General features: G+C 37.0%; 4 protein-coding genes across 6 annotated transcripts in view; 2 read left to right on the top strand and 2 right to left on the bottom strand.

Moving 5' to 3' along the window:
* Positions 1-1,345: 1,345 nt before the first annotated feature.
* Positions 1,346-4,748, bottom strand: LOC107721067 (cytochrome c oxidase subunit 5B, mitochondrial-like). Its single transcript, XM_016528925.1, has 4 exons — positions 4,724-4,748; positions 1,917-1,999; positions 1,735-1,834; positions 1,346-1,585 (listed from the first exon to the last, which is right to left on the bottom strand). The coding sequence occupies exons 1-4, from the start codon at positions 4,746-4,748 to the stop codon at positions 1,473-1,475; spliced, it is 321 nt and encodes a 106-aa protein (XP_016384411.1). The 3' UTR covers positions 1,346-1,472.
* Positions 4,683-11,365, top strand: LOC107721098 (DNA replication complex GINS protein SLD5-like). Its single transcript, XM_016528960.1, has 7 exons — positions 4,683-5,014; positions 7,909-7,995; positions 8,339-8,452; positions 8,744-8,841; positions 9,049-9,137; positions 10,225-10,315; positions 10,673-11,365. The coding sequence occupies exons 1-7, from the start codon at positions 4,907-4,909 to the stop codon at positions 10,767-10,769; spliced, it is 684 nt and encodes a 227-aa protein (XP_016384446.1). The 5' UTR covers positions 4,683-4,906; the 3' UTR covers positions 10,770-11,365.
* A 6,872-nt stretch (positions 11,366-18,237) lies between these two features.
* ppp1r3c2b (protein phosphatase 1 regulatory subunit 3C2, duplicate b) lies at positions 18,238-19,962 on the top strand. 2 transcript variants are annotated; one of them, XM_016528934.1, is made up of 3 exons: positions 18,238-18,329; positions 18,525-18,621; positions 18,957-19,962. In XM_016528934.1, the coding sequence occupies exons 2-3, from the start codon at positions 18,599-18,601 to the stop codon at positions 19,705-19,707; spliced, it is 774 nt and encodes a 257-aa protein (XP_016384420.1). In that variant the 5' UTR covers positions 18,238-18,329; positions 18,525-18,598; the 3' UTR covers positions 19,708-19,962. The 2 variants fall into 2 exon arrangements, with proteins under 2 accessions (XP_016384420.1, XP_016384419.1); XM_016528933.1 differs by lacking the exon at positions 18,238-18,329 and adding an exon at positions 18,336-18,438.
* A 1,301-nt stretch (positions 19,963-21,263) lies between these two features.
* The window catches only part of phyhip (phytanoyl-CoA 2-hydroxylase interacting protein), a 14,124-nt gene continuing 9,550 nt past the window's right edge, over positions 21,264-25,837 (bottom strand). For both annotated transcript variants that reach the window (XM_016528967.1, XM_016528969.1), the window contains exons 4-5: positions 25,310-25,427; positions 21,264-22,397 (exon numbers count right to left, since the gene is read on the bottom strand). In XM_016528967.1, the coding sequence (XP_016384453.1) occupies positions 21,863-22,397; positions 25,310-25,427 (653 nt within the window). In that variant the 3' untranslated portion in view covers positions 21,264-21,862. The remainder of the gene's footprint in view (positions 22,398-25,309; positions 25,428-25,837) is intronic.

Raw genomic sequence — 25,837 nt, forward strand, 5'->3', positions numbered from 1 at the left:
CACTTGCAGCTGCAAGGTTTTGGAATCAATTCCCAGTGTATACACAATACTGATAAAATGTAGCAGTGAATGCACTGTAAATCACTTTGGATAAAAGCGTCTGCCAAATGCGGTTAAAATGTAAATGCTACATGTTGATATGTTCATCAGTGTATCTATATCTGCAAAAGAATAGCCTCCTAGTTGATGTGGAATAGGTATAAATAATATTTTTAATGCCATTCTTCGTATGAATACCAATTACTTTGTGGTACAATTCAGGGTCCAACGTGAATAATCAAGTTTCTTGTATCTTGATAAATAATTTCCAGGGTTGGTCTGGCTCAAATAGAAATATTCACATAAGGGTACATCCTAGAAATGTTTTTTTTTACATTTATATCACAGTCTCAAGGCCCTCGACAAGATCAATGTGTTTGACAACACAACAATAATGTGAAACATGTCTGTAATGTATAGTTGTACATTGCATACTGAATGTAAAAAATATTTTTGTATAAAATAAATGTCAAGATCATGTCAGGTCTTCAAGACACTTCCTGTGAATCAACTGCAAAGATTCTAGCAATGAGAAGACACATCAACACTACGTTTATTTTAAAGAATCGTTCAACAAAGAGAGCATTCAATCTCAAGACTTTCAAAGTAAATGGAACATATTTTGAGTCCCACATAATCAGGAATGTACTATCTTTGTCTAAACATAGAAAAATCAAAGACAACGCCTGTAGACATCTCTTTTGCAAGAAAGTGCTAAATTAACAGCTCATTTATGTAACACGGCAAGGAATGCATTGCATTTGTAAGGAAAATCTGGAATGTTTAAGCAGCTGATACTGCACAGCAAACAACAGGGCATGTAAACTATTCCTCCAAAAATAATGAAACCAACATTCACAATTAGGAAAACCCTGCCGAATCTTGCGTTTCAGATTTGAAGAACGCCTGTTTTCTTGATGTTAAATTGCTTTATCTGCTTTTGTGAAGCATCTAATGAAAAAGAAATAACAAGGCCCCTATAAAGGGGAAGTCGTGGCCTAATGGTTAGAGAGTCGGACTTGTAACCCAAAGGTTGTGGGATTGTAGGTGGGGGGAGTGAATGTACAGCGCTCTCTCCCACCTTCAATACCACGACTGAGGTGCCCTTGAGCAAGGCACCGAACCCCCAACTGCTCCCCGGGCGCCGCAGCATAAATGGCTGCCCACTGCTCTGGGTGTGTGTTCACTGCTGTGTGTGTGCACTTTGGGTTAAATGCAGAGCACTAATTCCAAGTATGGGTCACCATACTTGGCCACATGTCACGTCACTTAATATTAGTGAAGTAAATGTTTTTTTTTTTTGTTGTTTATAAAGTGCAATTTTATTCTTCAGAACAGGGAACATCGAAGGGGACTGTGCATTAATAAGAGTATCTATGGTGTTTGAGTCAGGATGGGAGTGTCCAGGCCTCCTCTGCTGTGAAGTGTATATTTCAGTGGGGTAACTCGTGTGGAACAAGTTTGTAGTAAGCGCCACAGGATGGGCAGCGCTGGGCCTCTCCCTGATGCAACCAAAACCATACCACTGCAGTGTTGTCCTCTTCACCTTCATAAAACAGACACATAGGTTAACGGGTTTGACCAAAGATCATTATGTTGTTATGATGGCTCATACTGATAAGAAACACATAGAACTAATATGACTATACAATTTAACTGATATCAAAATGGTGGTTAAATTATACTATCACTTACAAACACAACCAACAATCCTCTTGTTGGTTATGGAGGGGACAATATGAGGGTCTTGTTTGGAGCCTGCATACTCCTGCGGTTTTAAGAACCTATATGGATCCTAGTGAAGAAGACAGCATTGATTATTCACACAGCAGTCTTTATTTCACAAGAAGCCACAACAGAACAATAGAACACAGTACAAGACACTTACAGTTCCTCTCTTTTGACGCCTCCAACACAATCTTCTCCAGACCGGTGGCCTGCTCATCATCTGTGGGGATGCCTAAACACAAGCTCACAAATTAATAATATTACAGACCATGTTTGCAAGGTGTACTGATGTTCACAAACATTTTTTTTTTTTTTTTGAAAATCATTTGGCTTTAACTACTTAAAGGTACTATTGGAAGCCTGATTCAGCCTCTAAAGGAAAAAAAATACTCATCAGTTATTATTAAATAAGTTACATACTAAGACATAATTATGAGTATGACACGTCAAAATGATCACAAAAAGTACAACTTACGAGAAAGCCATAGTTATGACATAAAAACCAATTAAAAATGAACTTTTTGGTCCTAATCGGAGTTATCATAATTATGCCTTCTTCAACGACAAAAGAATTATACTTTTGTTATGATTATTGATCTATATTGTACAGTTATGATGACATAAAACCTCATAAATATAATAAAAAAGATACACTTTTTTTGGTCATCATTTCGAGTTATAATTACGACTAAAATTTTAATTATGACTCAACGTTTATCTCATGAATGCATTTTTTGGATATCATTTCAAATTAATCTTAAAATTATGATTTACTGAATCGTTTTTGGCTTATGTCGCAGAAATTGGCATGAAACGCAAATCTATTTTTCCCTGCCATTATTGTTAGTATGCAACAAACTATTTCTATTTCCTGCAAGTGCAGCTGTGGCTAAATAGGATGACAGCAAGATGATTAGACTTAAGTACGAATTCACGGACAACTCTTCAAGGAGGAAATAACGATGAAGTTGTAGCGACAAGAGTGATACAATAGTTGCATTCGATATATAGATGACATATAGATGAATGCATATTTGAGGCGGAGGGTGAGATGCTGCTGCAAACAGGCGATATCACTATCGACCCAAGCTGTATTTTCCAGCGCAAACCGTCCAAACACGCTCACAAAATAAAGCCATTGATCGACCAGTCCCTCGAGATGCCAGTCCCCTGACTAGAGCCGCAGCTGGCAGAGGCCGACGGCTGTAAACAGCAGCAGCAGCGCGAGTCGCTGATCTGTGATCTCAAAACAAGCAAGATCGAGGTCTCTGCAGAGCAAAAGTGGGCGTTTCTGAATTTGTGGGTGTTTTCAAACTGCAGGGTGTTTCTCAATCATGCAATCACAATGATCCCCCTTACCTAACCCCACCCCTAAACCTACGTCACTATGACGCCAGCCAATCAGGAAACATGTCTAAAAACGCCCCGATCTGATAACTCCCATTACTTTCCTTTTTTTTTTAATTTTTTTTTTTATTAAACATAGAATACAAGAACTCATAGAGGTAACAGCATAGAATAAAACCAAATACAATAACAATCAGCATCAAACCTTAAGGGGATCCACAATACATGTAAGGCAAAAAAACAAATAATAATAATTTTCCCATTACTTTCCTGCACTTGAAACAAGCGGGGCCGCCATTCTGAGCGAGACACTGCGCATGCGCCGCAGAAGCGCAGCGCAGGAGAAGCGCAATGCCGACTAGCGGTCTGAACGACTGAAACTTTTATATTGATAGAAATGTTCAAAATGTGTCCAGTCGGCAAAAGTATAATTATTATTAATAATACAAAGTGTTTTATATATGTATAACATTAAGTTTTAATATAAAGTTTTTTTTTATTATTTTAATTTTAATGTAGAAAACAACATATGCAATCAGCATCTTGGGTTACAGTCTTGTGGAGACAGTATAAAACAATGTCTAAAATGTACAAAATACAATACAGTATAGTGCCGAGCGTGCAATGTTCATCTTTACACATAATATACAAATTATACTCAATGCACAGTGTGTGCACCTAAATTGCAGTGTCCACATTTACAGAGTTGTGGAATGTGACTAATGCACTAAGATCTCCCAGTTAAATATCAGTGTCTGGTACAGCATGTGAAAAACATCAGGCAGTAAACATCAGTATACTGTAAGAAAGAAAGAGGAAAAAATGGAAGAGGAGAATGAAAAGAAGAAAAATAACAAAGGAACAAAGAATCACGCAAGATTCACAAATACTGAGATTCTATTCAAACTATTCAAACATCTGAATTTTCTAAATATTTTCGATTGGGAACTAAAATTATAGGCCTATATTAAAATGTTATTATTAAATATATAAATATATCACTAAAACAAGCATCTCGTCTCATCTTTATTAAAACACCTAAATAAACACCAGTTTATTTCTGATGACTTTGATGTAACTTGCTCCTTCTGTGATCACCAAACTGAAAATTTGTTCCATTTTTTTTTTGGTATTGTATTTTATTACTAAGAACCTCTGAAAAAACATAATGAGTGTTTTTTTTGTTTTTTTTGTGGTATAATTCCTGATATCTTTTTGAAATATGGAAATGTTATTCTAGGATATACACATGAGAGCGAACACTTAGATGTTTTTTATTTATTCAACCTTATTTTGTTCCTGGCTAAATATTTTATACATAAATGTACATTTTGTAATTGCCTTTCTTTAGCATTTTTCTTGAAGATTTAAAACTCATCAGAAAAAAAAAGTGATTTAAAACATAAAAAATGTGTTTGATTTCTGACTCTTCTAATAAGAAAGATGTAAAAACTGTGAATCTGTTCAAAAGTTACATTATTGTCTTGCTCCCTGGCATATTTTATACTGTCATTCTGTTACATTTGTTTATAATAATAATAATCGATTCTTTATTAAAACACCTCATCTTTGTTTTGGTGCGCATTGCGCAGACTTGCGCAACTCTAACCGGCTTGAGGACACGCTGACGCCATCACGTTGTTGATTTTTGGCGCGAAATTCCCCGTCAGACGGTTCCGCGGTGGTCGAGCGCGGGAATGTAAACAGCGTAGAGTTCGGGATTAGTTTCGCGTGTCTTGTGAAGGTTGATTACTGTCTGAAGCGCGTTCGTTCGCGGCTGCAGTGTGTCAGGATGGCAGACGGACCGTCGGACGCCAGTGATCTGAGCGGAGGAGAGGAGAGCCGGGAGAGCCGGGAGGACGTGATGACCCCGGCGGAGCTCATCGCCAGACTGGAGGAGGTCAGACATCTAACGGGTGCTCAGATCAGCAATCACACTGACATCGACACTGCATGCTGACAGTGCAGTGCTTTCATACAAGCTCACGGTCAGTTTGAAGTAAGATGACAGTGCACTGCTGTTCAAAAGTTTGGGATCAGTAAGATTTGTAATGTGTTTTAAAGAAGTCTCTTCTGTTCAAGGCTGCATTTATTTGATCAAAAATACAGAAAAAAAACAGTAATATTGAGAAATATTATTATAATTTTAAGTAATTGTTTTCTAGTTGAATATATATTAAAATGTAATTTATTTCTGTGATTAAAGCTTAATTTTCAGCATCATTACTCCAGTCTTCAGTGTCACATGATCCTTAAGAAATCAGTATAATTTGCTTAATTATTATAAAAAATACAGTTTTGCTGCTTAATATATATATATATATATATATAATTTTATTTTTTGGAACCTGTGATTCTTTTTTCAGGTTTCTTTAAAGTTTATTTAAAATAATATTTTCTAACAATATAAGTCTTTATTTTCACTTTTGATCAATTTAACACGTCTTTGCTGAATAAAATCATTCATTTCTTTAAAAAAATAAAAATACTGACCCCAAACTTTTGAATGGTAGTATATATTGTTACAAAAGGCTTCTATTTTTTATAAATACTTTTCTTTTTAACTTTTTATTCATCAAATAATCCTGAAAAAAGTATCTCATGTGACACTGTAGAATGGAGTAATGATGCTGAAAATTCAGCTTTGATCACAGGAATACATTACATTTTACAATATATTCAACTAGAAATTTGAAATTGTAAAACTATTTCACAATATTACTGTGTTTACTGTGTTTGAGCACACAAATGCGAGCCTTCGTTAAAAATTCATTTAAAAATCATAAGGTTTCCAAACTTTTGCAAGTTCTGTATCAAAACAGTATCTTATATTAGAGCTGCCTCTTTGTCAGCACTGCTTACTGTTCATTCTCAGTCGATTATACGAGGTGCATCCTGTGATTAATTTTAAAAAGTATTGAATGAGTTCACTTGTATGCTGGACACTTGTTAGATGAAGAATCTGAAGAATGTAGAATGTAATAGAAGAAATGCATACGTAGGCTCATTTGTGTAAAAGAAAAAGTATGTGAAGTACATGTTTTTAATGAGAAACAGAAACTCAGTCAAATGTATGTTTTTAAGCTCAAACTTTTGCTAAAAAAATGATTAGTATATAAAACGTGAAAATAAATGCATGCATTACAGGTGCATCTCAATAAATTAGAATGTCGTGGAAAAGTTCATTTATTTCAGTAATTCAACTCAAATTGTGAAACTCGTGTATTAAATAAATTCAATGCACACAGACTGAAGTAGTTTAAGTCTTTTGGTTCTTTTAATTGTGATGATTTTGGCTCACATTTAACAAAAACCCACCAACTCACTATCTCAACAAATTAGAATACTCCATAAGACCAATAAAAAAAAACATTTTTAATGAATTGTTGGCCTTCTGGAAAGTATGTTAATTTACTGTACATGTACTCAATACTTGGTAGGGGCTCCATTTGCTTTAATTACTGCCTCAATTCAGCGTGGCATGGAGGTGATCAGTTTGTGGCACTACTGAGGTGGTATGGAAGCCCAGGTTTCTTTGACAGTGGCCTTCAGCTCATCTGCATTTTTTGGTCTCTTGTTCCTCATTTTCCTCTTGACAATACCCCATAGATTCTCTACGGGGTTCAGGTCTGGTGAGTTTGCTGGCCAGTCAAGCACACCAACACCATGGTCATTTAACCAACTTTTGGTGCTTTTGGCAGTGTGAGCAGGTGCCAAATCCTGCTGGAAAATGAAATCAGCATCTTCAAAAAGCTGGTCAGCAGAAGGAAGCATGAAGTGCTCCAAAATTTCTTGGTAAACGGGTGCAGTGACGTTGGTTTTCAAAAAACACAATGGACCAACACCAGCAGATGACATTGCACCCCAAATCATCACAGACTGTGGAAACTTAACACTGGACTTCAAGCAACTTGGGCTATGAGCTTCTCCACCCTTCCTCCAGACTCTAAGACCTTGGTTTCCAAATGAAATACAAAACTTGCTCTCATCTGAAAAGAGGACTTTGGACCACTGGGCAACAGTCCAGTTCTTCTTCTCCTTAGCCCAGGTAAGACGCCTCTGACGTTGTCTGTGGTTCAGGAGTGGCTTAACAAGAGGAATACGACAACTGTAGCCAAATTCCTTGACACGTCTGTGTGTGGTGGCTCTTGATGCCTTGACCCCAGCCTCAGTCCATTCCTTGTGAAGTTCACTCAAATTCTTGAATAGATTTTGCTTGACAATCCTCATAAGGCTGCAGTTCTCTCGGTTGGTTGTGCATCTTTTTCCTTCCACTCAACTTTCTGTTAACATGCTTGGATACAGCACTCTGTGAACAGCCAGCTTCTTTGGCAATGAATGTTTGTGGCTTACCCTCCTTGTGAAGGGTGTCAATGATTGTCTTCTGGACAACTGTCAGATCAGCAGTCTTCCCCATGATTGTGTAGCCTAGTGAACCAAACTGAGAGACCATTTTGAAGGCTCAGGAAACCGTTGCAGGTGTTTTGAGTTGATTAGCTAATTGGCATGTCACCATATTCTAATTAGTTGAGATAGTGAATTGGTGGGTTTTTGTTAAATGTGAACCAAAATCATCACAATTAAAAGAACCAAAGACTTAAACTACTTCAGTCTGTGTGCACTGAATTTATTTAATACACGAGTTTCACAATTTGAGTTGAATTACTGAAATAAATGAACTTTTCCACGACATTCTAATTTATTGAGATGCACCTGTAGATACAGTCTGTAATATGAGTCTTATTGCACATGCTTTCAGGAACAGTGTTTTTGAACGTGTCTCTTGTGTTTCAGGCTTGGCTCAATGAGAAGTTTTCTCCAGAACTGTTGGAGAACAAGTCAGAGTTGGTGGAGTGTGTGATGGAGCAGCTCACGCACATGGTATGTTTATTTATATATTTATTAATTTATTTATTTTAAAAAATCCTGACATGCACCTCCAGCATTTTTATTTAAAGAACAGATCAGAAAAACATATGCAAATCGTAAACGTATGTAATTCAAAAATTCAACTCTGTGGGGTCAGTATTAGGTTCTCAAGTTAAAATAAGAAACATGAAAACAGTTAGCAGCATGTGTAAAAAATGATTATGCAAGAATTTAAAAATGTATAATTTTAGAATTTTGAAAATGTTTCAAATGGTTAAATGTTATTTAAAATACTTCTGGATGAAATATAGCATTACATTTCGTATCAATGAGTCATTTCTGTTTGTGTACGCAGGAGGAAAATCTGCAGCGGGTGAGGAAAGGTGATGTGAAGGCCAGTGTGCATTGCATGGAGATCGATCGCATCCGCTTTGTTCTGAGCAGCTATCTGCGCTCAAGACTCCAGAAGGTATCCTGAACATGACTCCACAGTCATTCAGCTGTTGCTTTTATTCAGAGTGACTTAAACTACACATATTACACAGACAGTTCCCTCTGGAGTAACCTGAAGGATATGTGTCTTTCTCACAGACACCGTTTAGACCAGTCTGAAAATATCTAGCTGTCCTTATAGATGGTTTCAAGATGTTTTTTTGCTCTAGAAATTATCTTCAGCGTCCTGTGTGCTTTGAGTTGAAGCAAATGTAAATTGCACTGTAGGTACTTGTTTATGCATACATGGTTGTTGTCTCGTCTGCAGATAGAGAGGTTTTTCCCTCATGTTTTGGAGAAAGAAAAGTCACGTGCTGATGGAGATCCTTCATTTCTCTCTCCTGAAGAGTTTGCCTTCGCTAAAGAGTGAGTTCATTCTGAATCCTTTCTATTGTCTGTATCAGCCGATAGGCAGACGGTGTGGTAAAGTGCAAACAGCCAGAACATTCTTTTCATTTCTGAGAGAATGACTGTTTTGTGCTGAATGTCGAGTGGTATTTGGCATTGTCTGTTAGTCATCTAATTCACAAAGTGATGTGTGTGGTCTCTAAATGTTATATGTTGTGTGTTTAGGTATCTGGCCAACACAGAGATGTATCTCCGAAATGTGGCTCTGAAACACATGCCCCCAAACCTGCAGAGCATTGACATGCTGAAGGCCGGTGAGAAACGTTTTATTGTTTTAAATGGATATTTGAAGAATCATAGACAAGTTCACCAACATTACTTATATCTTTTTTTTTTAAATTATATTTATTAGTGTATTTTTCAGTTATATTTTGAGATTTACTAGCCAGAAATACTAGAAGTCACACACACACACACACACACACACATATATATATATAATTTTAATAATGCCATAATCTATTAATTTGGATAAAGGGAATTTACAGTAAATTGACATTTTACAGTGAACACTCAGAAATAAAGGTACAAAAGCTCTCTTTGGGGCGGTAACTTTAAGGTACTGTGGACCCTGTAGTGGTAAATAAGGTACAAATGTGTACTGCATTTATATAAAAAATAGATCAGAAAAGCATATAGACTACTGTTCAAAAGTTTGTGGTCAGTAAGTTTGTTTGTTTTTGTTTTTGAAAGAAATTAATACTTTCATTGAGCAAGGATGCATTAAATTAATTAAAAGTGACTATAAGGACTAAATTGGTAAATTGCTACCAAATATTTCATCATAGAATCCTGAAAGAAATGTATCAGTTTCCACAAAAATATTAAGCGGCACAAGTGTTTTTAGCATGGATAATAATAAAAAAAAATGTTTCTTGAACAGCAAATCAGCATATTATACTGATTTCTGAAGATCATGTGACACTGAAGACTGGAGTAATGATGCTGAAAATTCAGCTTTGATCACAGGAATAAATTACATTTTAATATATGTTACAATAGAAAACAATTTAAATAGTATTGTTTTTACTGTATTTGAAAAAATAAATACAGCCTTGGTGAGCATAAGAGAGTTTCAAAAATGTTAAAACATCTTGGCAACCCCAAACATTTGAATAGTAGTGCACATTTAAGTAGTGCACTAGACCTAAATGGAATGCTGTAATCACCGATTTCACTATTAGTTAATAGCAGGAGCTGTATTTGTAATCTTGGTTATTTTTTTTATTTATTTATTTTATTAATGTTGCAGCCCTGAATATCCAGATGTTTTGAACCAGATGGTGGTTTTATCTGGTGGCAGTGATTGATTAATTGGTGGATGTGTGTGTTTGTGTGAAGTTCCTGAGCCGGGTCTGGACTCGTTTGTGTTCCTGAGAGTCAAAGAGAGGCAGGAGAATATCCTGGTGGAGCCTGAGACGGATGAGCAGAGGTAAGAACACCATCATTTTCATTCAGCAGTCACACAAAGTTTGGGAATCAATCCAATGAAAATCCCATACTGGCTGATCACTAATCTGGTTACCGCCTAGTTAGGATGTGGTGTCAGAGGGCAGTGGGCAGGAGAGAGCAAAGAGGCTCTCTGGTTTTTAGAACAGAGCTCGCTGCCTCATAACCAAACACAAAAATGAATTAAAATGAACAAAATGCCATTGATTTTCTTATCAAAATTCACAGTGTCCTATAGGGGACAGCATTTCTTTCATTTTAATGAGCTGGCTGAGATGATAAAGCAATATGAGTTCATAAACTGTATTTATTTGGACATCTTTGCTGTTGCCTCTCTCAGGGAGTATGTTGTGGACTTGGACGAAGGTTCACAGCACCTGATGCGTTACCGTACTATAGCGCCTCTAGTGGCCAGCGGAGCAGTGCAACTTATTTAAACCTGCAGAGCCTCAGGAACAGAATGAAGACACCCTTACATGCTAGATGGCCAACTGTGAACATCAGTATCCCAGCACCATTACAGATCCTGCTTGGACCCTGAGCATGTCTGCATCTTTGAATCTAGAAGCATTTATATTTTAAAATGGCTCATTCTCATCATGAAACTGACATAAAAGCAGTATGGATTGTTATTGTTGACTAATCTATAAGAACAAACGATCTTCAGTGTATTCTGATTATCTGGATTGTCTTGGGTTATTGCAATCTCCCTGAAATATTTCATCACAAATTGACAGATCAGTTATTGCAGTCTGATCAGAAACTAGTGAACCTGACACTCTTGCTCTGAAACGGAAGCTGTGGTTTTCTCTGTAAATGGGAAGTTGTTGGTTTGGATGTATGCGGTCGTTTAAATGGTCATTGGGGTTTTGCTGGTGTGTTAGAATAAAATTGTATTATTTATGTTTCTATATTGGTCCACGATGTTTTTTGTGTTGTTTGCTGCATGCTGTTTTGTAGTATATTATAGCTAGCTGCTAAAATGATCTGACTTACATGTTAAACTCTTTAAGTTTGTCATTGTCAACAGGTTTTATGGTATAATGTCAGTTACCACAAAATTATTTTGTTCCTCAGTTTCCGAAAAACACATTTATAGTGACATACTTGAATGTAAACAGGGTCAGATATCTTGTATTTTATTATAGGAGTTTTTCAGAAAAAAAAAACAGTTTTTGTGTTTCTAAATAAAGCAATAATCCCCAAGAAGCCGTTGTTTACAGTGAATTTATAACAGCTAAGGAGCGTTGTTGCGTCATGCCTAAAACCCCCTTGGCTGTTATAAATTCACTGTAAACCACGGCTTCACGGGGCTTATTGCTTTTATAAAACGGTTATTCCATATACGTAGTAAGGTTTCACAAAATAAAACAGAGCAAATAAAGTGTAATGATATTAATAAAAACCGTATTCTTCCACCAAACAATGTAGTTCCTCAGAATCAGTTGTGGTTCCAACAAAGTGGTTGCCGAGCAACACAGAAGTAAACAAAGGTGTATGTTTGTAGAGTAATTTACAACAGCTTCGAACGTGGCTCAACCAATCAGAATCAAGGACCGGAACTATCCGTTTTATAATAAAAATTCTATAATTCTATTCTAAGTGCCTTTTATAAGTGTTTTAAAATGCACTTTAAAAGTTCAATTTCAGGATGACTAAAGCAGTATTTGTAATATTGTCTAATTGAAAAAAAAATATTTTATTAATAACTACTATTAATAAAGCCTAGCCTACTATATCATGTTTGATACATCAATTTCTGTGGTGTCTAAATTACCAACATGATCAAAAATGCAGAAAAACCTGTTGTACACAATCTATTACATGCCTTATGTCGTATGAATAATAGTTCATACTTTAAAGGCCTGTTAGTATAATTGTAAAAAATCCCCCTTTAGGTTGTGATTCACGTCTTACAAAAAATATACATAAGAATAATTTTTATATTATTAGTAAGGTGAACACTTACTGAACTGAAGCAACTTTGATTTACTTGATTATAAATCCTTTTGTTTTTTTTGAAAAATAATATTAAAATGTATCTATCAAATATGATGCCGTCAGGTTTTGAGGAAAATGTATTTGTTCTCTCTATCTTGTATCTCTCAATCATCATTGTATTGTATTGCATTATGTTTTGATTCCACAACTAAAACTACAGAAATTAAAAAAAAAAAAAAACTAGTCAATCTGAAAGCAGGTGATGGAGATTTACTACTAATCACGGAACCGGCTTTACTGACGAGATGCGCATTACAATCGCATGCGATTAATTGCACAGCCCTAAATTGTACTAAGACATATTATTGAGTCATATAGAGTGACAACTGATATTTATATGCTTTTTTTGTAAGTGTCCTGTAAGATACTCTTACAAAGCTATCAGAATATTTTACTTTTTGGTCATATAAATAATATCTACACCAAATTGCATATTTTTGCTCAGTTTGGGCCTCTGAAAAAATGTTTTTCCCCCCTATAAGTATGAATTTCCTAATGAGTTCCATATTCTCGTATATCATATTATATGGGCCATAAAAGCCTGAACTATCAAATATAATACAAAACATAAAACATATATGCAACTTTATCCTTTTTTAGATTTTTATATACTTTGTCAAAAGTTTCAATAAACGGTTCCATTTTGAAAAAATACAGATTAAAAAAAAAAAAACTATTTCTTCATATATCAGGTGTCACAGGGTTAAAATGCCCCAATTTTAGTGGGTCCAATATTACGAGTTAAAATGATTTGTTCAGTATTATTATTTAAATCAACAAGTGGCAATTTTCATGAAACCACACTTTGCTCTAATGTTTGAGGTAAATAAAAGCCACTATGCCCTGCGTTCACCTTGTGACCTGACTCTGCAGATAACATTGCCTGATCTCACTCTTTCACCTCTCTTATAACACCCTGAGAAATACACCTATTGCTCCATATCCTGTGCTGACACTTTTCACCACTCCTCCAGTGTTGTGTATGTGATAATTCCTCAGCGTTTACGTGAATTATACACCTGTGGTTATGTGGTGGTTTCACATGCTGAAACCTCTGCCTACAGGCTTGAACCAGCATTAGAAGTATTTTTTTTATTGTAGTTCCAGTGTTGTGAAATGTGTGATTCACTTGAAACCTGATACACAGATGGGAATCTCATCTAAAATTATGATTCACATCAAGATTAACCTCTGAATCATGGAAATGTGGCCAGCTAACTACTGAAGCATGTGTAAACTGACAGTTTATGAAGAATCATGCGGTCAACGCCCGTAATAACTGGTTGTTACTGGTAAAGAGTAACACAGTGAGTAAAACTGCAGACACATTAGCGATGTTTCAGCGAAATTTCGCAGAGAAAAAACGGTCTATTTTCAATAGAGTAGAAATGTATGAAGCACAGCTCACACAAAAGTCACAAACAAGCCGATTTCTGTTGGTCAGCATGACGAACTCGAGCGGCCAACTTGAACATGAGTGAATGTTTTCTTCCTGATTTGAAACTCCCAGAATTAAAACTGACTGGATTTTGCTTGCGAAATTTTGTTGAGCAGCAGTAAATGTGAATGCATCTTAAAGGGATAGTTCACCTAAAAATGAAAAATTGCTGTTAATTTACTCATCCTCAGGCCATCCAAGATTCAGATGATTTTTCTTCAGCAGAACAGCAAAGAAGTTTTTAGCTGAAACTGTGGACCTTACTGATTCATAAAATGCAAGTCAAATGCTACTGAGTCAAAAAAACTAATCAGGCAACACAAAATTAATCCTAATTGCTCCTGACAATATATTGAGGTCTTATGAAGCGAAACGATCAGTCTGTGCAAGAACTGAACATTACATTTACAACATGCTACCTGTAATCCAGAGCCTCAGGCAAACGGGAAAAGCTGATTCTTTACTGCAAACTGGTTCTTTCAGACAGCTCGTTTCAATGAACTGGTTGAAATTCACCAGTGTGTTTATGTAATCACACAATGATACATATACGCAATTATATTATTAAAACACATGATAATGATGTGAAATGCAGATGAGTTACATGTCTAAAGCATATTATGTGAATAAACTCTTTTTACATAAACAATGAGGAACTATAAAAAGTTGAATTCTGCCTCTTCGCTCAAGTGCTCGGTTCACGTACTGTATGTGCATATCACCGGCTCATCGGTCTTTGGTCCGGGTCTGAACTGTTTCCTCAGTTCAGTGACTGTTGGAGGAATGATTCGCTCGTGAGACATCACTGCTTGCCTGAGGTTATGGATTAATAAGGTTGTAAATAATGTTCAGTTTCTTGCACAGACTGATCGGTTTGCTTCATAAGACCTCCATATATCGCCAGGAGCCATTGACATTAATTTTGTGTTGCAAAATACGCTTTTTAAACTTTTGTTTTTGTCGGTAGCCACTGACTTGCATTTCATGAATCACCAAGGACCACAGTTTCAGCTAAAATATTTAAAAATCAATTCTGTTCTACAGAAGAAAAAAGTCACCTACATCTTGGATGGCCTGAGGTTGAGTAAAATCAGAGCAAATTCCTATTTTTGGGTGAACTATCCCTATAAGTCACAATATAGACACAATTTGTTTTGTCGTGCAGGAGGAAACAAATATCTTTATCACTGCATAAATATAAATATCATATTATAATACATTTTTCACCCAAAAATTGTCGTCATCATTTACTCACCCTCGTGTCTTTCCAAACCTGACGGTAAAAGACTGTAAAAATGCTACAGTAAAAACCTGTTAAATGCTTAACGGTAAATTCCCCTGCTATATACGGTGAAAAACTGTATTGGACATTAATTTTACGGTAGTATACCATTTTTGGAAGTGAAAAAGACCGTAGATTTTACCGTAAATTTTACGGAATTTTTTTTACAGTGTGTATGATTTACTTCTGTGGAACACAAAGATATTTTGAAGAATGTTTCAGCGGTTTTTGTCCATACAATTTAAGTAATAACAATATTTGCCAATTTATTATTAAATGTCCTTTGAGGGCATCAAGCTTTCACGCATTTAAATTCTGTCATCGTTTACAATCATTCCAAATCTGTATAAAAATGTGAAAATATAATGAAAGTCAATGGGGTCCAGAACAAGATAACACTGGACCCCACTGACTTTCATTTTATTGAAGAAAAGAAAAAACACACCTTTCATAGAGGTTTGGAACAACATCTAAATGATGACATAATGTACATTTTTGGGTGAACTATCACTTCAAAGGCCATTTAATAATAAATTGATAAGAATTGCTGTTATATTTTTATGAGCTACTTTTTGTCAGACAATCACACCCAGAGTTCACTGACGTCAATTAACATAATTCTTGGTAATGTGGGTTTTTTGTAAACTCGACGCTAGCTTATTGGCCTCTGTCACAGCTTCCGATTTCACAGTGACTTCCTTTAACCCTAGAGTGACAGGAAGCCCACACCATCCATCATCAGTTCTGGCAGAAATTATACAGAACTGTTCATCTGTTTTCGTAAACTATAGGTCAGAATCCAGCTATTGGCTAATGCATTGTGCAAATACTGGAATGAATAGTGAAGTCTTTTGTTATGAGGCACAGGAAGTGCACACATCGCCCAATAATCAGGAAACAAACGAGACATCTGTAAACTTGCATTACAGACATATAAAACATTGCTTCTGCTCTTCCAAAATGATCATGGAAAGTTTGCTAGCAAACTAAATGCAGTTATAAAATGAGATTCTGTGCTTCAGTTTCAAGTTCAAAAGTGAATCATTGCAATAATGAGTATTATAATGGTGTTACTGATGATGCTAAATGATATCCATTATGACTTAATATGAGCACATTTCAGGTCTGGTGATGATTTAGGGGTTCTTGAGTCTCGCTGATGGTTTTGTGGCAGTGCATGAGACAAAAAATGCTTTGGAAACACTGATCTCAGATATTTTGTCTTTCTCTGACACCCACAGATCTGCTTGAAGTCATCGCAGCAGGAAGCAGGCGACAGAGGCAGCGTTTCAAAGAGCTGCACAGCAGTGCATTTCTTCCAAATTCATTATTATGCATTTCCAGCCTAAAAAACAATAACAACTCAGACATGTCACATCCAGAGTTGTATCTCATTTTAACTCTGTAATGTTTTAGTTTGATGCTTTCCCCAAGAATCTACATGTCTGATCACGTCAATGTGATTTTACACTGCAACACTACTATAGTTATGACTCTTCCGTGTGAAATATTGCAATGTTTAGGCCCAGATCTGCTTCTTTAGTATACATTCGATAAATATAAAATTGGGTTTTATGGGCATTTTTGGCCCTGTGAACAAAACTTCTTTAAAATTAAGTATTCATACTGGCGTGTAAGTGCTAGCTCATCTAGTGCGCATTTATTTGGCCATGAATGGTATATTCTGTCCTTACAAGCATGTCATTTGCACTGCTTACCATTACCAAGTTATTTTTGCTTATAACTAGAATTAGTTAAGCAAACCGTCATTGAGTCAGTTTGGCATTTCTGTTTTTGAGGCACTGATTGGCAAGAGTTCAAACCACATTCATGTGCGCTACGTGCCTAACTACAGGTCTGATATGGCAGCTATGGTAATTTTCTCTCTTGCTCCGTCTCTCTTTGTAAAAGAAGCTCAAGCATGAAGAATGGAAGCCTAATGAGGTTAAAAATCATGCTCACTGGGTTGTTTTATGGGTAGATGGCCTCGAGGAGTTTTCATGCATTTCCTCATTGTCCTAAGGCATAGTTATGAGTTAAATTCACTGTTACATAAATCACATCAAATAGATATATCATCACTGTTTTTCCAGATTTGTTGGAAATGGTGAAAATTGCACATTTGTGACCCTGGAGCACAAAACCAGTCTTAAGTCGCTGGGGTATATTTGTAGCAATAGCCAAAAATACATTGTATGGGTCAAAATGATTGATTTTTCTTTTATGCCAAAAATCATTAGGATATTAAGTAAAGATCATGTTCCATGAAAATATTTTGTAAATTTCCTACTGTAAATATATTAAAACTTAATTTTTGATTAGTAATATGCATTGCTAAGAACTTCATTTGGACAACTTTAAAGGCGATTTTCTCAGTATTTGGATTTTTTTGCACCCTCAGATTCCAGATCTTAAAATAACTGTATCTCGGCCAAATATTGTCCTATCGTAACAAACCATGCATCAATGGAAAGCTTATTTATTCAGCTTTCACAAATCTCAATTTTAAAAAATTGACCCTTGTGACTGGTTTTGTGCTCCAGGGTCACATTTTTATATTTCAGGAAGCTCTTTTTTTTGTAAATAAATAAATAATCAATGAATTTTTCATCTCAGTGTTCCAGGTTGCTACCATTATTTGTTCAGATTTTTTTTTTTTCTTGCTCATTTGTCAGATATTCCCTGTAAGAGTAATTTACTTGCTAAATAAACTTCACTTTATTCCTTTAGGCTATAAATGAAATTTCAAACAGTGAAGGTTTGCTGTATAATATGCTGAAACTGCTTTAAAGTCTACACAGTGTTTAAAGATGCAATTTTTTACTTGCATTAGTTGAGAACACATGGCGTATTTATACCTTTAAAAATTAATTTGTCACTCTATAGGACTATTAAAGTCACCTGCAGAAAAAAAATATATAAATTAAGAAATAATAATAATAATAATTTAAATTAATAAATAACGTAAAAATTAAAGAAAAAATACACAAGACCTTCAATATAGCTGTTTTCTCTAAACATTGAATGATAACCTAAAATCTTAATGATTTTTTTTTTAAATTCATGTTCCTGATCTTTGTCGAGCATCCATATATATTTGCACTAGGCTTTAGTCTCCTACTCTTTAGCCAACAGATCAGGTCATAAATAGCTGGTTAAGTCCTATCCGGTCTTTGCAAAGCTCATTGGCTTGAGTTTGGAGGAGGGATCAAGCTACTATAAAAGACAAAGTGACGCAAGATTTCACACATAGCTTCCTGAAGCTCAGCTGAGCAGGTAGACCAAGAAATCCAAGAACTTGTGTCCTTCAGTACAAAAAAAAAAAAAAAAAGATAATGTTTTTAAGGATTTCATAGGATAATCCAATGATCAAAATGAAAGCACAGTAAGATTTTTTTTCTCATGTTTTATTCAAAAATTACTGATTTACTAACTTGAAACTGTTAAAACCACTTATGTCTGTTTTTACAGCATCAGCATTTAAAGTGTGTTACCACTTTGGGAGGAAAGGAAATAATAATTCTGAAGGACCACTTCACTATTATATGCTGAAGATGACTTGTGCAAAGTAAGTCTGAATTATTATTGTCTGAATAAGATAAACTACTAAAGCCAGGGTTTCCACAGTCACAAAAAAACCTGAAAATACTGGTGGAATTTCAAAGGTGTGGTTTCCAGGCCTCCATAAGCCATGAAAAGTGATTTTTCAGGTTATATATTTCTAGTAAACCTCCGATCTAAAATGTTTCTTCAACTAGAAGTCACTGTTTGTGAGTGCGTGCAAACACGGCTGAAAACACAAGTTCATTGGTCAAAAAGTGTGGGGACCCTGTAAAATGAGACTAAAGTAAAAAAAAAAAAAAGCATACAAGTCGTCATTTTGTCCTATTTCTGCACCTCCAGTGTAATGTCGAGGTTTGGCCCGCCGGTCTCCGTGAGGTCTGTGGACGTGGCCGTGGGGTTCAGGTGCAGAGGATCACCAAACATCAACCACCTGCTCGGCGTGTCTTCACCCAAACCCCTGCGGCCCTGCATCGCCCATCAGCCGGTGTTCGAGTACCGACACTCCCCTTCGACAGGCCTCATCACAGCCAAAAGCAGCCGCAGGGAAAAACGCGTCGCGTTCGCGGACGCTAAAGGACTCTCGCTCATCACGGTGCGCCTGTTCTCCGAGAAAGAGGACAAGATCCCGCGTGAACCGCTTAAAACACCACGGCGGAAGAAGCTGGGCTGCGCTAAAGAGACCGTTAATAATGCTTCGAGGTTGAGGCTTGGGTTCGAGCAGCCTTGTAGAGATTTCCAGGCGTTCAGAAGTCTGCTTCAGGATCACATGGTTGTGTTGGAGAGCTGTCGCGTCACAAGGTGCTCCATCCTCGGCACCGTGCGCGTCAAGAACGTCTGCTTTGAGAAAGCGGTACAAATCCGTATAACTTTCGACACCTGGCGCAGTCACCAGGACGTGCCGTGTACTTACCTGGATCAGAGTTACGGGGAACCTGGAACCGACGTGTTCGAGTTTAACATCCGCGTCCCTGAGCGGTTAGACCCGCGGGAGCGCATCGAGTTCTGCGTCTCTTACTTTCCGGATGCGTTCAGTGCTGCTCAATGGGACAATAATAATGGCAACAACTACTACATTCATGTGTGTGACTGAAAGTGCCGTTTTCTAATGCCAGCAGGTTTACACTGTGTCTGTACAAACCCGAAACTACAAGCTTTGCACTTTTGTCACCTGGTTGCTGACCCGTTTAGCACTGACTAAAATGCTGTCCCAAGATCACAGAGTGCTTCTCTGAGCACTCAAGTGTATCTTGTATATTTTTAAATGTATTTGGCAAATCCTCAAATGTGTATAAATCTCACATATACTGTGGAAATGTTTATTAAACCTTGCATGCTGTGGAAAATATTTCTGACATCGTATCACGTAAATGTGATTTTTATATTTTCAATTTCTAAAATGGAATTATTTTAGGAATGTGCCATTTATTTTGTGAGATGGAGTACTTGAACATGTTTATAAAACACTTTCATACTGTGGTTAATTTAATAAAGGTTTTATAGAAAATATTTTATTAAATAAAGATGACTGAAATTGCTTCAAATGTTTGGTCATTTTCTCGTGCCTCTATCTATTGCTGTTTTCTATCAAAGAAAGTTTCTGTGGTCAAGGACAACCTACAATTGCCAGGTTTCTATGCTTTTATTTCAGTTATGCTTTGAGATATACTTTATTCTATTTGTGGTGTTCAGTTGGGTGACAAATGTTACTAGCTAAAACAATTTCAAATGCGGCACAAACTAGGATCAAGGAAGTTCATTCAAATCCCAGGAAGTTTTTGTCTTGGACACTAAGCATAATCCATTTAAATCTATTAATTCCCAGGATTGGTACCTGACATAGAGCTTTGGACTGACGTGAGAACCCTTGATTGGAAACTGAATGTGTCATGTAGTGTGAGAGGTTGTTTATCTGAGAATTATGGTTTTTATTCATGTATTAGGTTTGTGACATTGCATTTTAAGTGGAAAACTAAACCCAACTGAGAACTTTCATTTGATCTCCAGGATATAGCACTGCTGTGTAAAATGCTTTGCAGAAGCCATAAAGAAAGCATCCCTGCTGGCAGGGAAATTGAGAGCTAGCGTTGTAATTTATCTCATTCATGTGACAGTTTTAAGGACGTGCCAGGCTGCCAGCACAGATAAATCCTGCTCTCAGCTGCAGACAGACAGACAGAGAGATCCACGCTTGTTCAGTCTGATTATGAATGGCCTTTTCATAATCAGCCTTGATCAGATTATGTATTACATGCAGACACTGGCCATCTTCAGTTCTCAAATATTACAATAGAGGTTTTGGAATCTGTAACAGTGTTTTAATGACTGCTATGCGCTCTGTGAATTAAGCAGAGACACATTGTGGAATACAGAGTGACATTACATAATTTGGAAATGTCAATTTCAGGCAGTTATCCATTTCCTTTTTGGAACATTTGTTATATATTGTAGACTTCATTAAGGTTTTGGAGCGGAGGCATTCTCGCTTGCACTCAAATACCGAAAAGTCAAGCCCTGTCACTGTTTTGACACGGATCTCTGAAGCAAAGACAGAGATGTGAATGGTTTGGTCCATGAAGCAGTTTCAATATAATCAACAGACAACCTACAAAATGAACATGCAGAAACTCACAGAAGTGTTTAATTATTTGTTAAAACATTCTGTACACTTAATTTCACATGTTCTACAGACACAAAGACTCGTGAAATTCATATGATTACAGGTGATACCCCAAATGACTTAAAAAATATACTGAATCAATTATATAATTCAATAATGTTATCATTAAATATGATTTATACATGATTAGTCTTAAGGAAGTGGATTTACCGTATATGAAGATGAAGAGATGTAACTGAGACCGACAGTTTTCATATGGCTTCAGACAATATAACACTAGTCACATGGACCACTTTTATGGTGCTTTTTCCTCATGGTAATAATACAGGTTTTAAAAGACGTGACGGTGAGTAAATGATGAAAGATTTTGGGGTGAACTGTCTCTTTAAGATCTGAATAGTTGCCTCACAGATCATATGGCTTGGTTTCATAACAAGTGGCTAGAGTAGTAGCCAGAGTATCATGACCTCATTCATTTTTCATGCTTATTTATTATGCCTTTGGCATATTTAAAAATTCCAAATACTTATTCCGATTCTCAGTAGAACTTTGGGTCCATTTCCAGAGCAGTGAGGTTCTCATGATCTGGCTTCCAGTTGCACTTCCAGTGACAGCTGCCATTCACAGTTCAGCGGCCCACACTGATGTTGCACACCTTACAGCTCGGGTCTTTTTTGGCATTCGCAGTGGAAAGGCTCATGAGCTGGTGACGTCCGCTGATCTGAGCCAGGATGCCGTGCTCCAGAAGCAAGGGCTCTGTGTACAACACCTCCAGAATTACGTCACTGGCATGACAGAAGACCGGTGCGTCTCCAGATGTGAATGTCAGGAAGGGATTGCTTGACAGGTCCAGTCGTGGAAGGTGGCTCTTGCAAAAGCTATCCCCCTCCGATCCAGCAGGGGCCAGCACCAACACTACATAATGGTATGCTGTGTACATGCAGTAGAAGTCAGCAAAGTAGAGGTTTGTACTCGGGTTGAGGAGACGTTCGGCAGAAATTTGGAAGCGCAGAGGGCCGTATGGGGAATCTTTGGGAGGAAGGCCTGTGTCGAACTCTGTGTTGCAGCTGAGGAAGACGCCGCGGAGCTTTCCGTTGATGGGGGAGCCGTGACTTCCACTGTTGTCTTTGAAAGACGGGAGCATTGCACCTCCACACTCTGATCTATATAGAGATGTAGAATAATCAATAATCTAAACACCATAAAACAGAAATGTTGACATTAAAGGGGTCATGAACTGCCTTTTTTATTATTTTGTACTGTTCTCTGAGGTCCACTAATAATGTTATCAAGATTTTTACATCAAAAAGCATAATTTAGAAGTAATATGCTATTTTCTGTCCTGTTTTGACCTCCCTCATCGGAACGCTCTGTTTGGATTGTAGACTCGGAAGTAAACGCCCACTGCTATGATTGGCTAACAGTTGTGTGTTGTGTGTATGTTTGACAGCCTACATCCTTAGATGGACACCGCTGTGATTTAGGTTAAAAACGCATAAATACACAGTGCATATCAAATGATCTATAATAACAGACAAAGCAATAGTGACCACTAATAAAAAAAAGAAAAAAAAGTGTTTCTCACACTTGTGTTGTGCGACATTAATGTTGAATCCAATATAGTAGCACAGCATCGTCTTTTAGTTTCAATCTTTTTGAAAATCCTGCATCGAATTTTGCCGTGTTTGTAAACGAATCCACGGCAAAATGAAGTGAACAAAGGACCAAGTTCTTACTGACGCAGTCTGCAACTTCATTAAAAATAAAGTTAATCCACTCTTTCCTAATGTTAAGATCAGAAGAATGGTGATGAAAAGACAGTTTTTCCAAAACTTGGCACTGTACAGCATCTTGTTGTCTTAAAGGGGTCATATGATGGTGCTAAAAAGAACATTATTTTGTGTATTTGGTGTAATGAAATGTGTTTATGCGGTTTAAGGTTAAAAAAACACATTATTTTCCACATACTGTACATTATTGTTTCTCCTCTATGCCCCGCCTTTCTGAAACGCGTCGATTTTTACAAAGCTCATCGGTCTGAAAAGTGAGGTGTGCTCTGATTGGCCAGCTATCCAGTGCAGTGATTGGCTGAATACCTCAATTTATTGTTTGGTTCTGGTGTAGACCTGCATTTGCTTCTCTCATTGTTCACACTAAATGCGTGAATCGGTGGGCGGGGCTAAACAGGCAGTGATGTAGAAGCAGGCATTGATCTTCTTCTGCGGAGGCAGGGTTTAGCCACACTATTACGTCATAAAGTGGCACAATCCACAGCCTGGTACAATGACCTCTTATATGTCAAAAGATAAAGGGAATTTTGATTTCTCAGTTCATGACCCCTTTAAAGTCTGTCTGAAATGAAAATTCTATTTTCTAAAAGCATCTGAACTTATTGTGAACATCTCATCTGTGCATATGTAAAAAAAAATAAATAAATCACCTTATAATATTAAATCCAAATATCATAGATCTTCCGGTTAAATGACTGTCTTCTCTGGTGACGTACAATATGCTGGACTTCTCCAATCATATAGTCATAAACCTGCCCTTTTCTTACAATCCACTGCAAGCTCACATTCAGAACTTCCTCTGTCAAATCAACAACTGATAGATAGAACAAAGTCCCGCCCTACATTTTTTTTTCCATAATCCCTTTCACTCTGATGTACATCACAATACAGAAGAAAATGTCTGTCACTACTTTGGTTTCATCACAAGTTATAAGCGCCAATCGTAACTCATTTTACTTCTGAAATGTAATGTATTTCAGAGTAAAGTAGGATAATCAATGTGAAAAAATGAAGGGCAGGGCTTCATTTAAAGGACCGTTTACACCAAGAACAATAACTATAATTATAACTTTATTAAAGGGAACATCGGGTGCAAAATTCCCGTTTATATGGTGTTTGCATATAAATGTGTCTCAGCAGTGTGTGAACACAACCACACTACAATTATAAAAATCCATTCACTCTTTTTTTTTTAATCCCCCCAAAAACCTAATAAGTCTCAATTATCAAGCTGTTTTGATTTTCTGAGCAGGATGATGTCATATTGCTCAGGCCCCGCCCACAACCACTGATGGACTGTCCCATATTAGCATATCTACACCCTGTCCGCCATTTTCTCCGCACTCGAGCAGCTGTAGCAACAACAATGTTTCGTAAGCAATGCAGGTGTTTTGTAGTTGAATGTAAAAGTGAACATAAGAGTCTTCATTTTCTCCCGACATCAGAGCCACTGAGGACGCAGTGGATTAGTTTAGTTTTTGATGGTAACTCGCCACCAACTACACAATAAACAGAAGAGAGGGGCGGGGTGAGCAGAGGTCATTATAATTTAAAGAGACATGCACTGAAACCGTTGTGAACAGATCTGTTTTTGACAAGGTAAAAAATGTGTTGTTTTACACGTCCACTGAGTAATTTTTACCAAAGTATGTTACAGACATTTCATGAAGACCCTAAAGAATCATACCAGCTTGTTGAAAATGGGCATCCGATGTCCCCTTTAAAGTCCACACCAATGGATGTTTATTATAAGCGTAGCTGTAGTAATGTTGTCCGTTGCTTTAAATGCTCAAGCACTTTAAAGTGGTGGACTCTAGTTAACATTATAGTTATCATCTTTGGTATGAATGCCCATTTATACATGGTGAAGTGATTGGATTGTGAAAAGTGGACGTTCCATTCCAGAATGAAGCCAGATCTGACTGTAAGTTTGAATGTGGTCTAGCTAGCGTGACTCTGTTAGCCTCTGCTGATAGATGCCAGAACTACACCATCTGGAACATCTTTCTCTTTTGACAGCCATTATAAAATTGTATATTTGATCCCCCCATTTGCGTAAATTTCTATCCTTGGGTGGCATTAATTACACACAGTAGTCGCCAACAATGGATACTTTGCTATGCACTTAGGAATACAAAGGTATAGTCATTTCATGTCAAGTTCACTAGCATTCTCGAATCTCAAAAACACACTGCAGATAAAACAGGCACTGCAGTCTTAGAGCTGTCAAGGAAAGATATATGTAGAAAGCAGCAGAGAGACTGAGGATGACAGATGACACTAACCTCACATATTGGAAATATTCAGGACTCTGATTGCGGTAGAAGATGGAGAACCTGAGCATCCTCCCAGCAGCGGCCTGAGCTTTATCTAACAGCTGCTGGAGATGCTCCATGGCATAATCTGCAGAGAAGAACCCATTTAAAACCATTATTAATGAACATAAAACATAAATGCTTCCTATAAACCACTTATGATATTAATCATGACACCGAAGCAGGGGCGCGGGAAGATGTTTTCGGTTGGGGGTGCTGTGTGTGTCCGTGTTGGGTGAACTCAGCACCCCTACTTCCAGCGTCCCTGCACCGAAGGCAAGAAGACACAAGGAAGATGTGTCACGATTAGGGATGTAACGGTATGAAAATGTCATATCACGATTATAGTGACCGAAGTTATCACGGTTATCAATACTATCACAGTTTTGTTCAAATTAGATGAAAATGTTCAAAAAGAACTGATACACACACTGAAAACATTTCAATAAGTTTTATATTTGAAAATCAACAAACAACAAATACAATTACCAGCTATAT

The sequence above is a fragment of the Sinocyclocheilus rhinocerous genome, unplaced genomic scaffold (genome assembly GCF_001515625.1).
Source record: "Sinocyclocheilus rhinocerous isolate Xijiao unplaced genomic scaffold, SAMN03320098_v1.1 scaffold451, whole genome shotgun sequence".
NCBI lineage: Eukaryota > Metazoa > Chordata > Actinopteri > Cypriniformes > Cyprinidae > Sinocyclocheilus > Sinocyclocheilus rhinocerous.

Coding starts and splice junctions, on each gene's coding strand:
- LOC107721067 (XM_016528925.1), bottom strand. CDS start 4,748: ATGGCGTCAGCGTGTCCTCAAGCCG. Junction 1,835..1,916: donor AGAGGAACTGTAAGTGTCTT/GTACTGTGTTCT, acceptor CTTCTTCACTAG/GATCCATATAGGTTCTTAAA. Junction 1,586..1,734: donor GAGGATTGTTGGTTGTGTTT/GTAAGTGATAGT, acceptor TGTTTTATGAAG/GTGAAGAGGACAACACTGCA.
- LOC107721098 (XM_016528960.1), top strand. CDS start 4,907: ATGGCAGACGGACCGTCGGACGCCAGTGATCTGAGCGGAGGAGAGGAG. Junction 5,015..7,908: donor TCATCGCCAGACTGGAGGAG/GTCAGACATCTA, acceptor CTTGTGTTTCAG/GCTTGGCTCAATGAGAAGTT. Junction 10,316..10,672: donor CCTGAGACGGATGAGCAGAG/GTAAGAACACCA, acceptor TGCCTCTCTCAG/GGAGTATGTTGTGGACTTGG.
- ppp1r3c2b (XM_016528934.1), top strand. CDS start 18,599: ATGCTGAAGATGACTTGTGCAAA. Junction 18,622..18,956: donor CTGAAGATGACTTGTGCAAA/GTAAGTCTGAAT, acceptor CTGCACCTCCAG/TGTAATGTCGAGGTTTGGCC.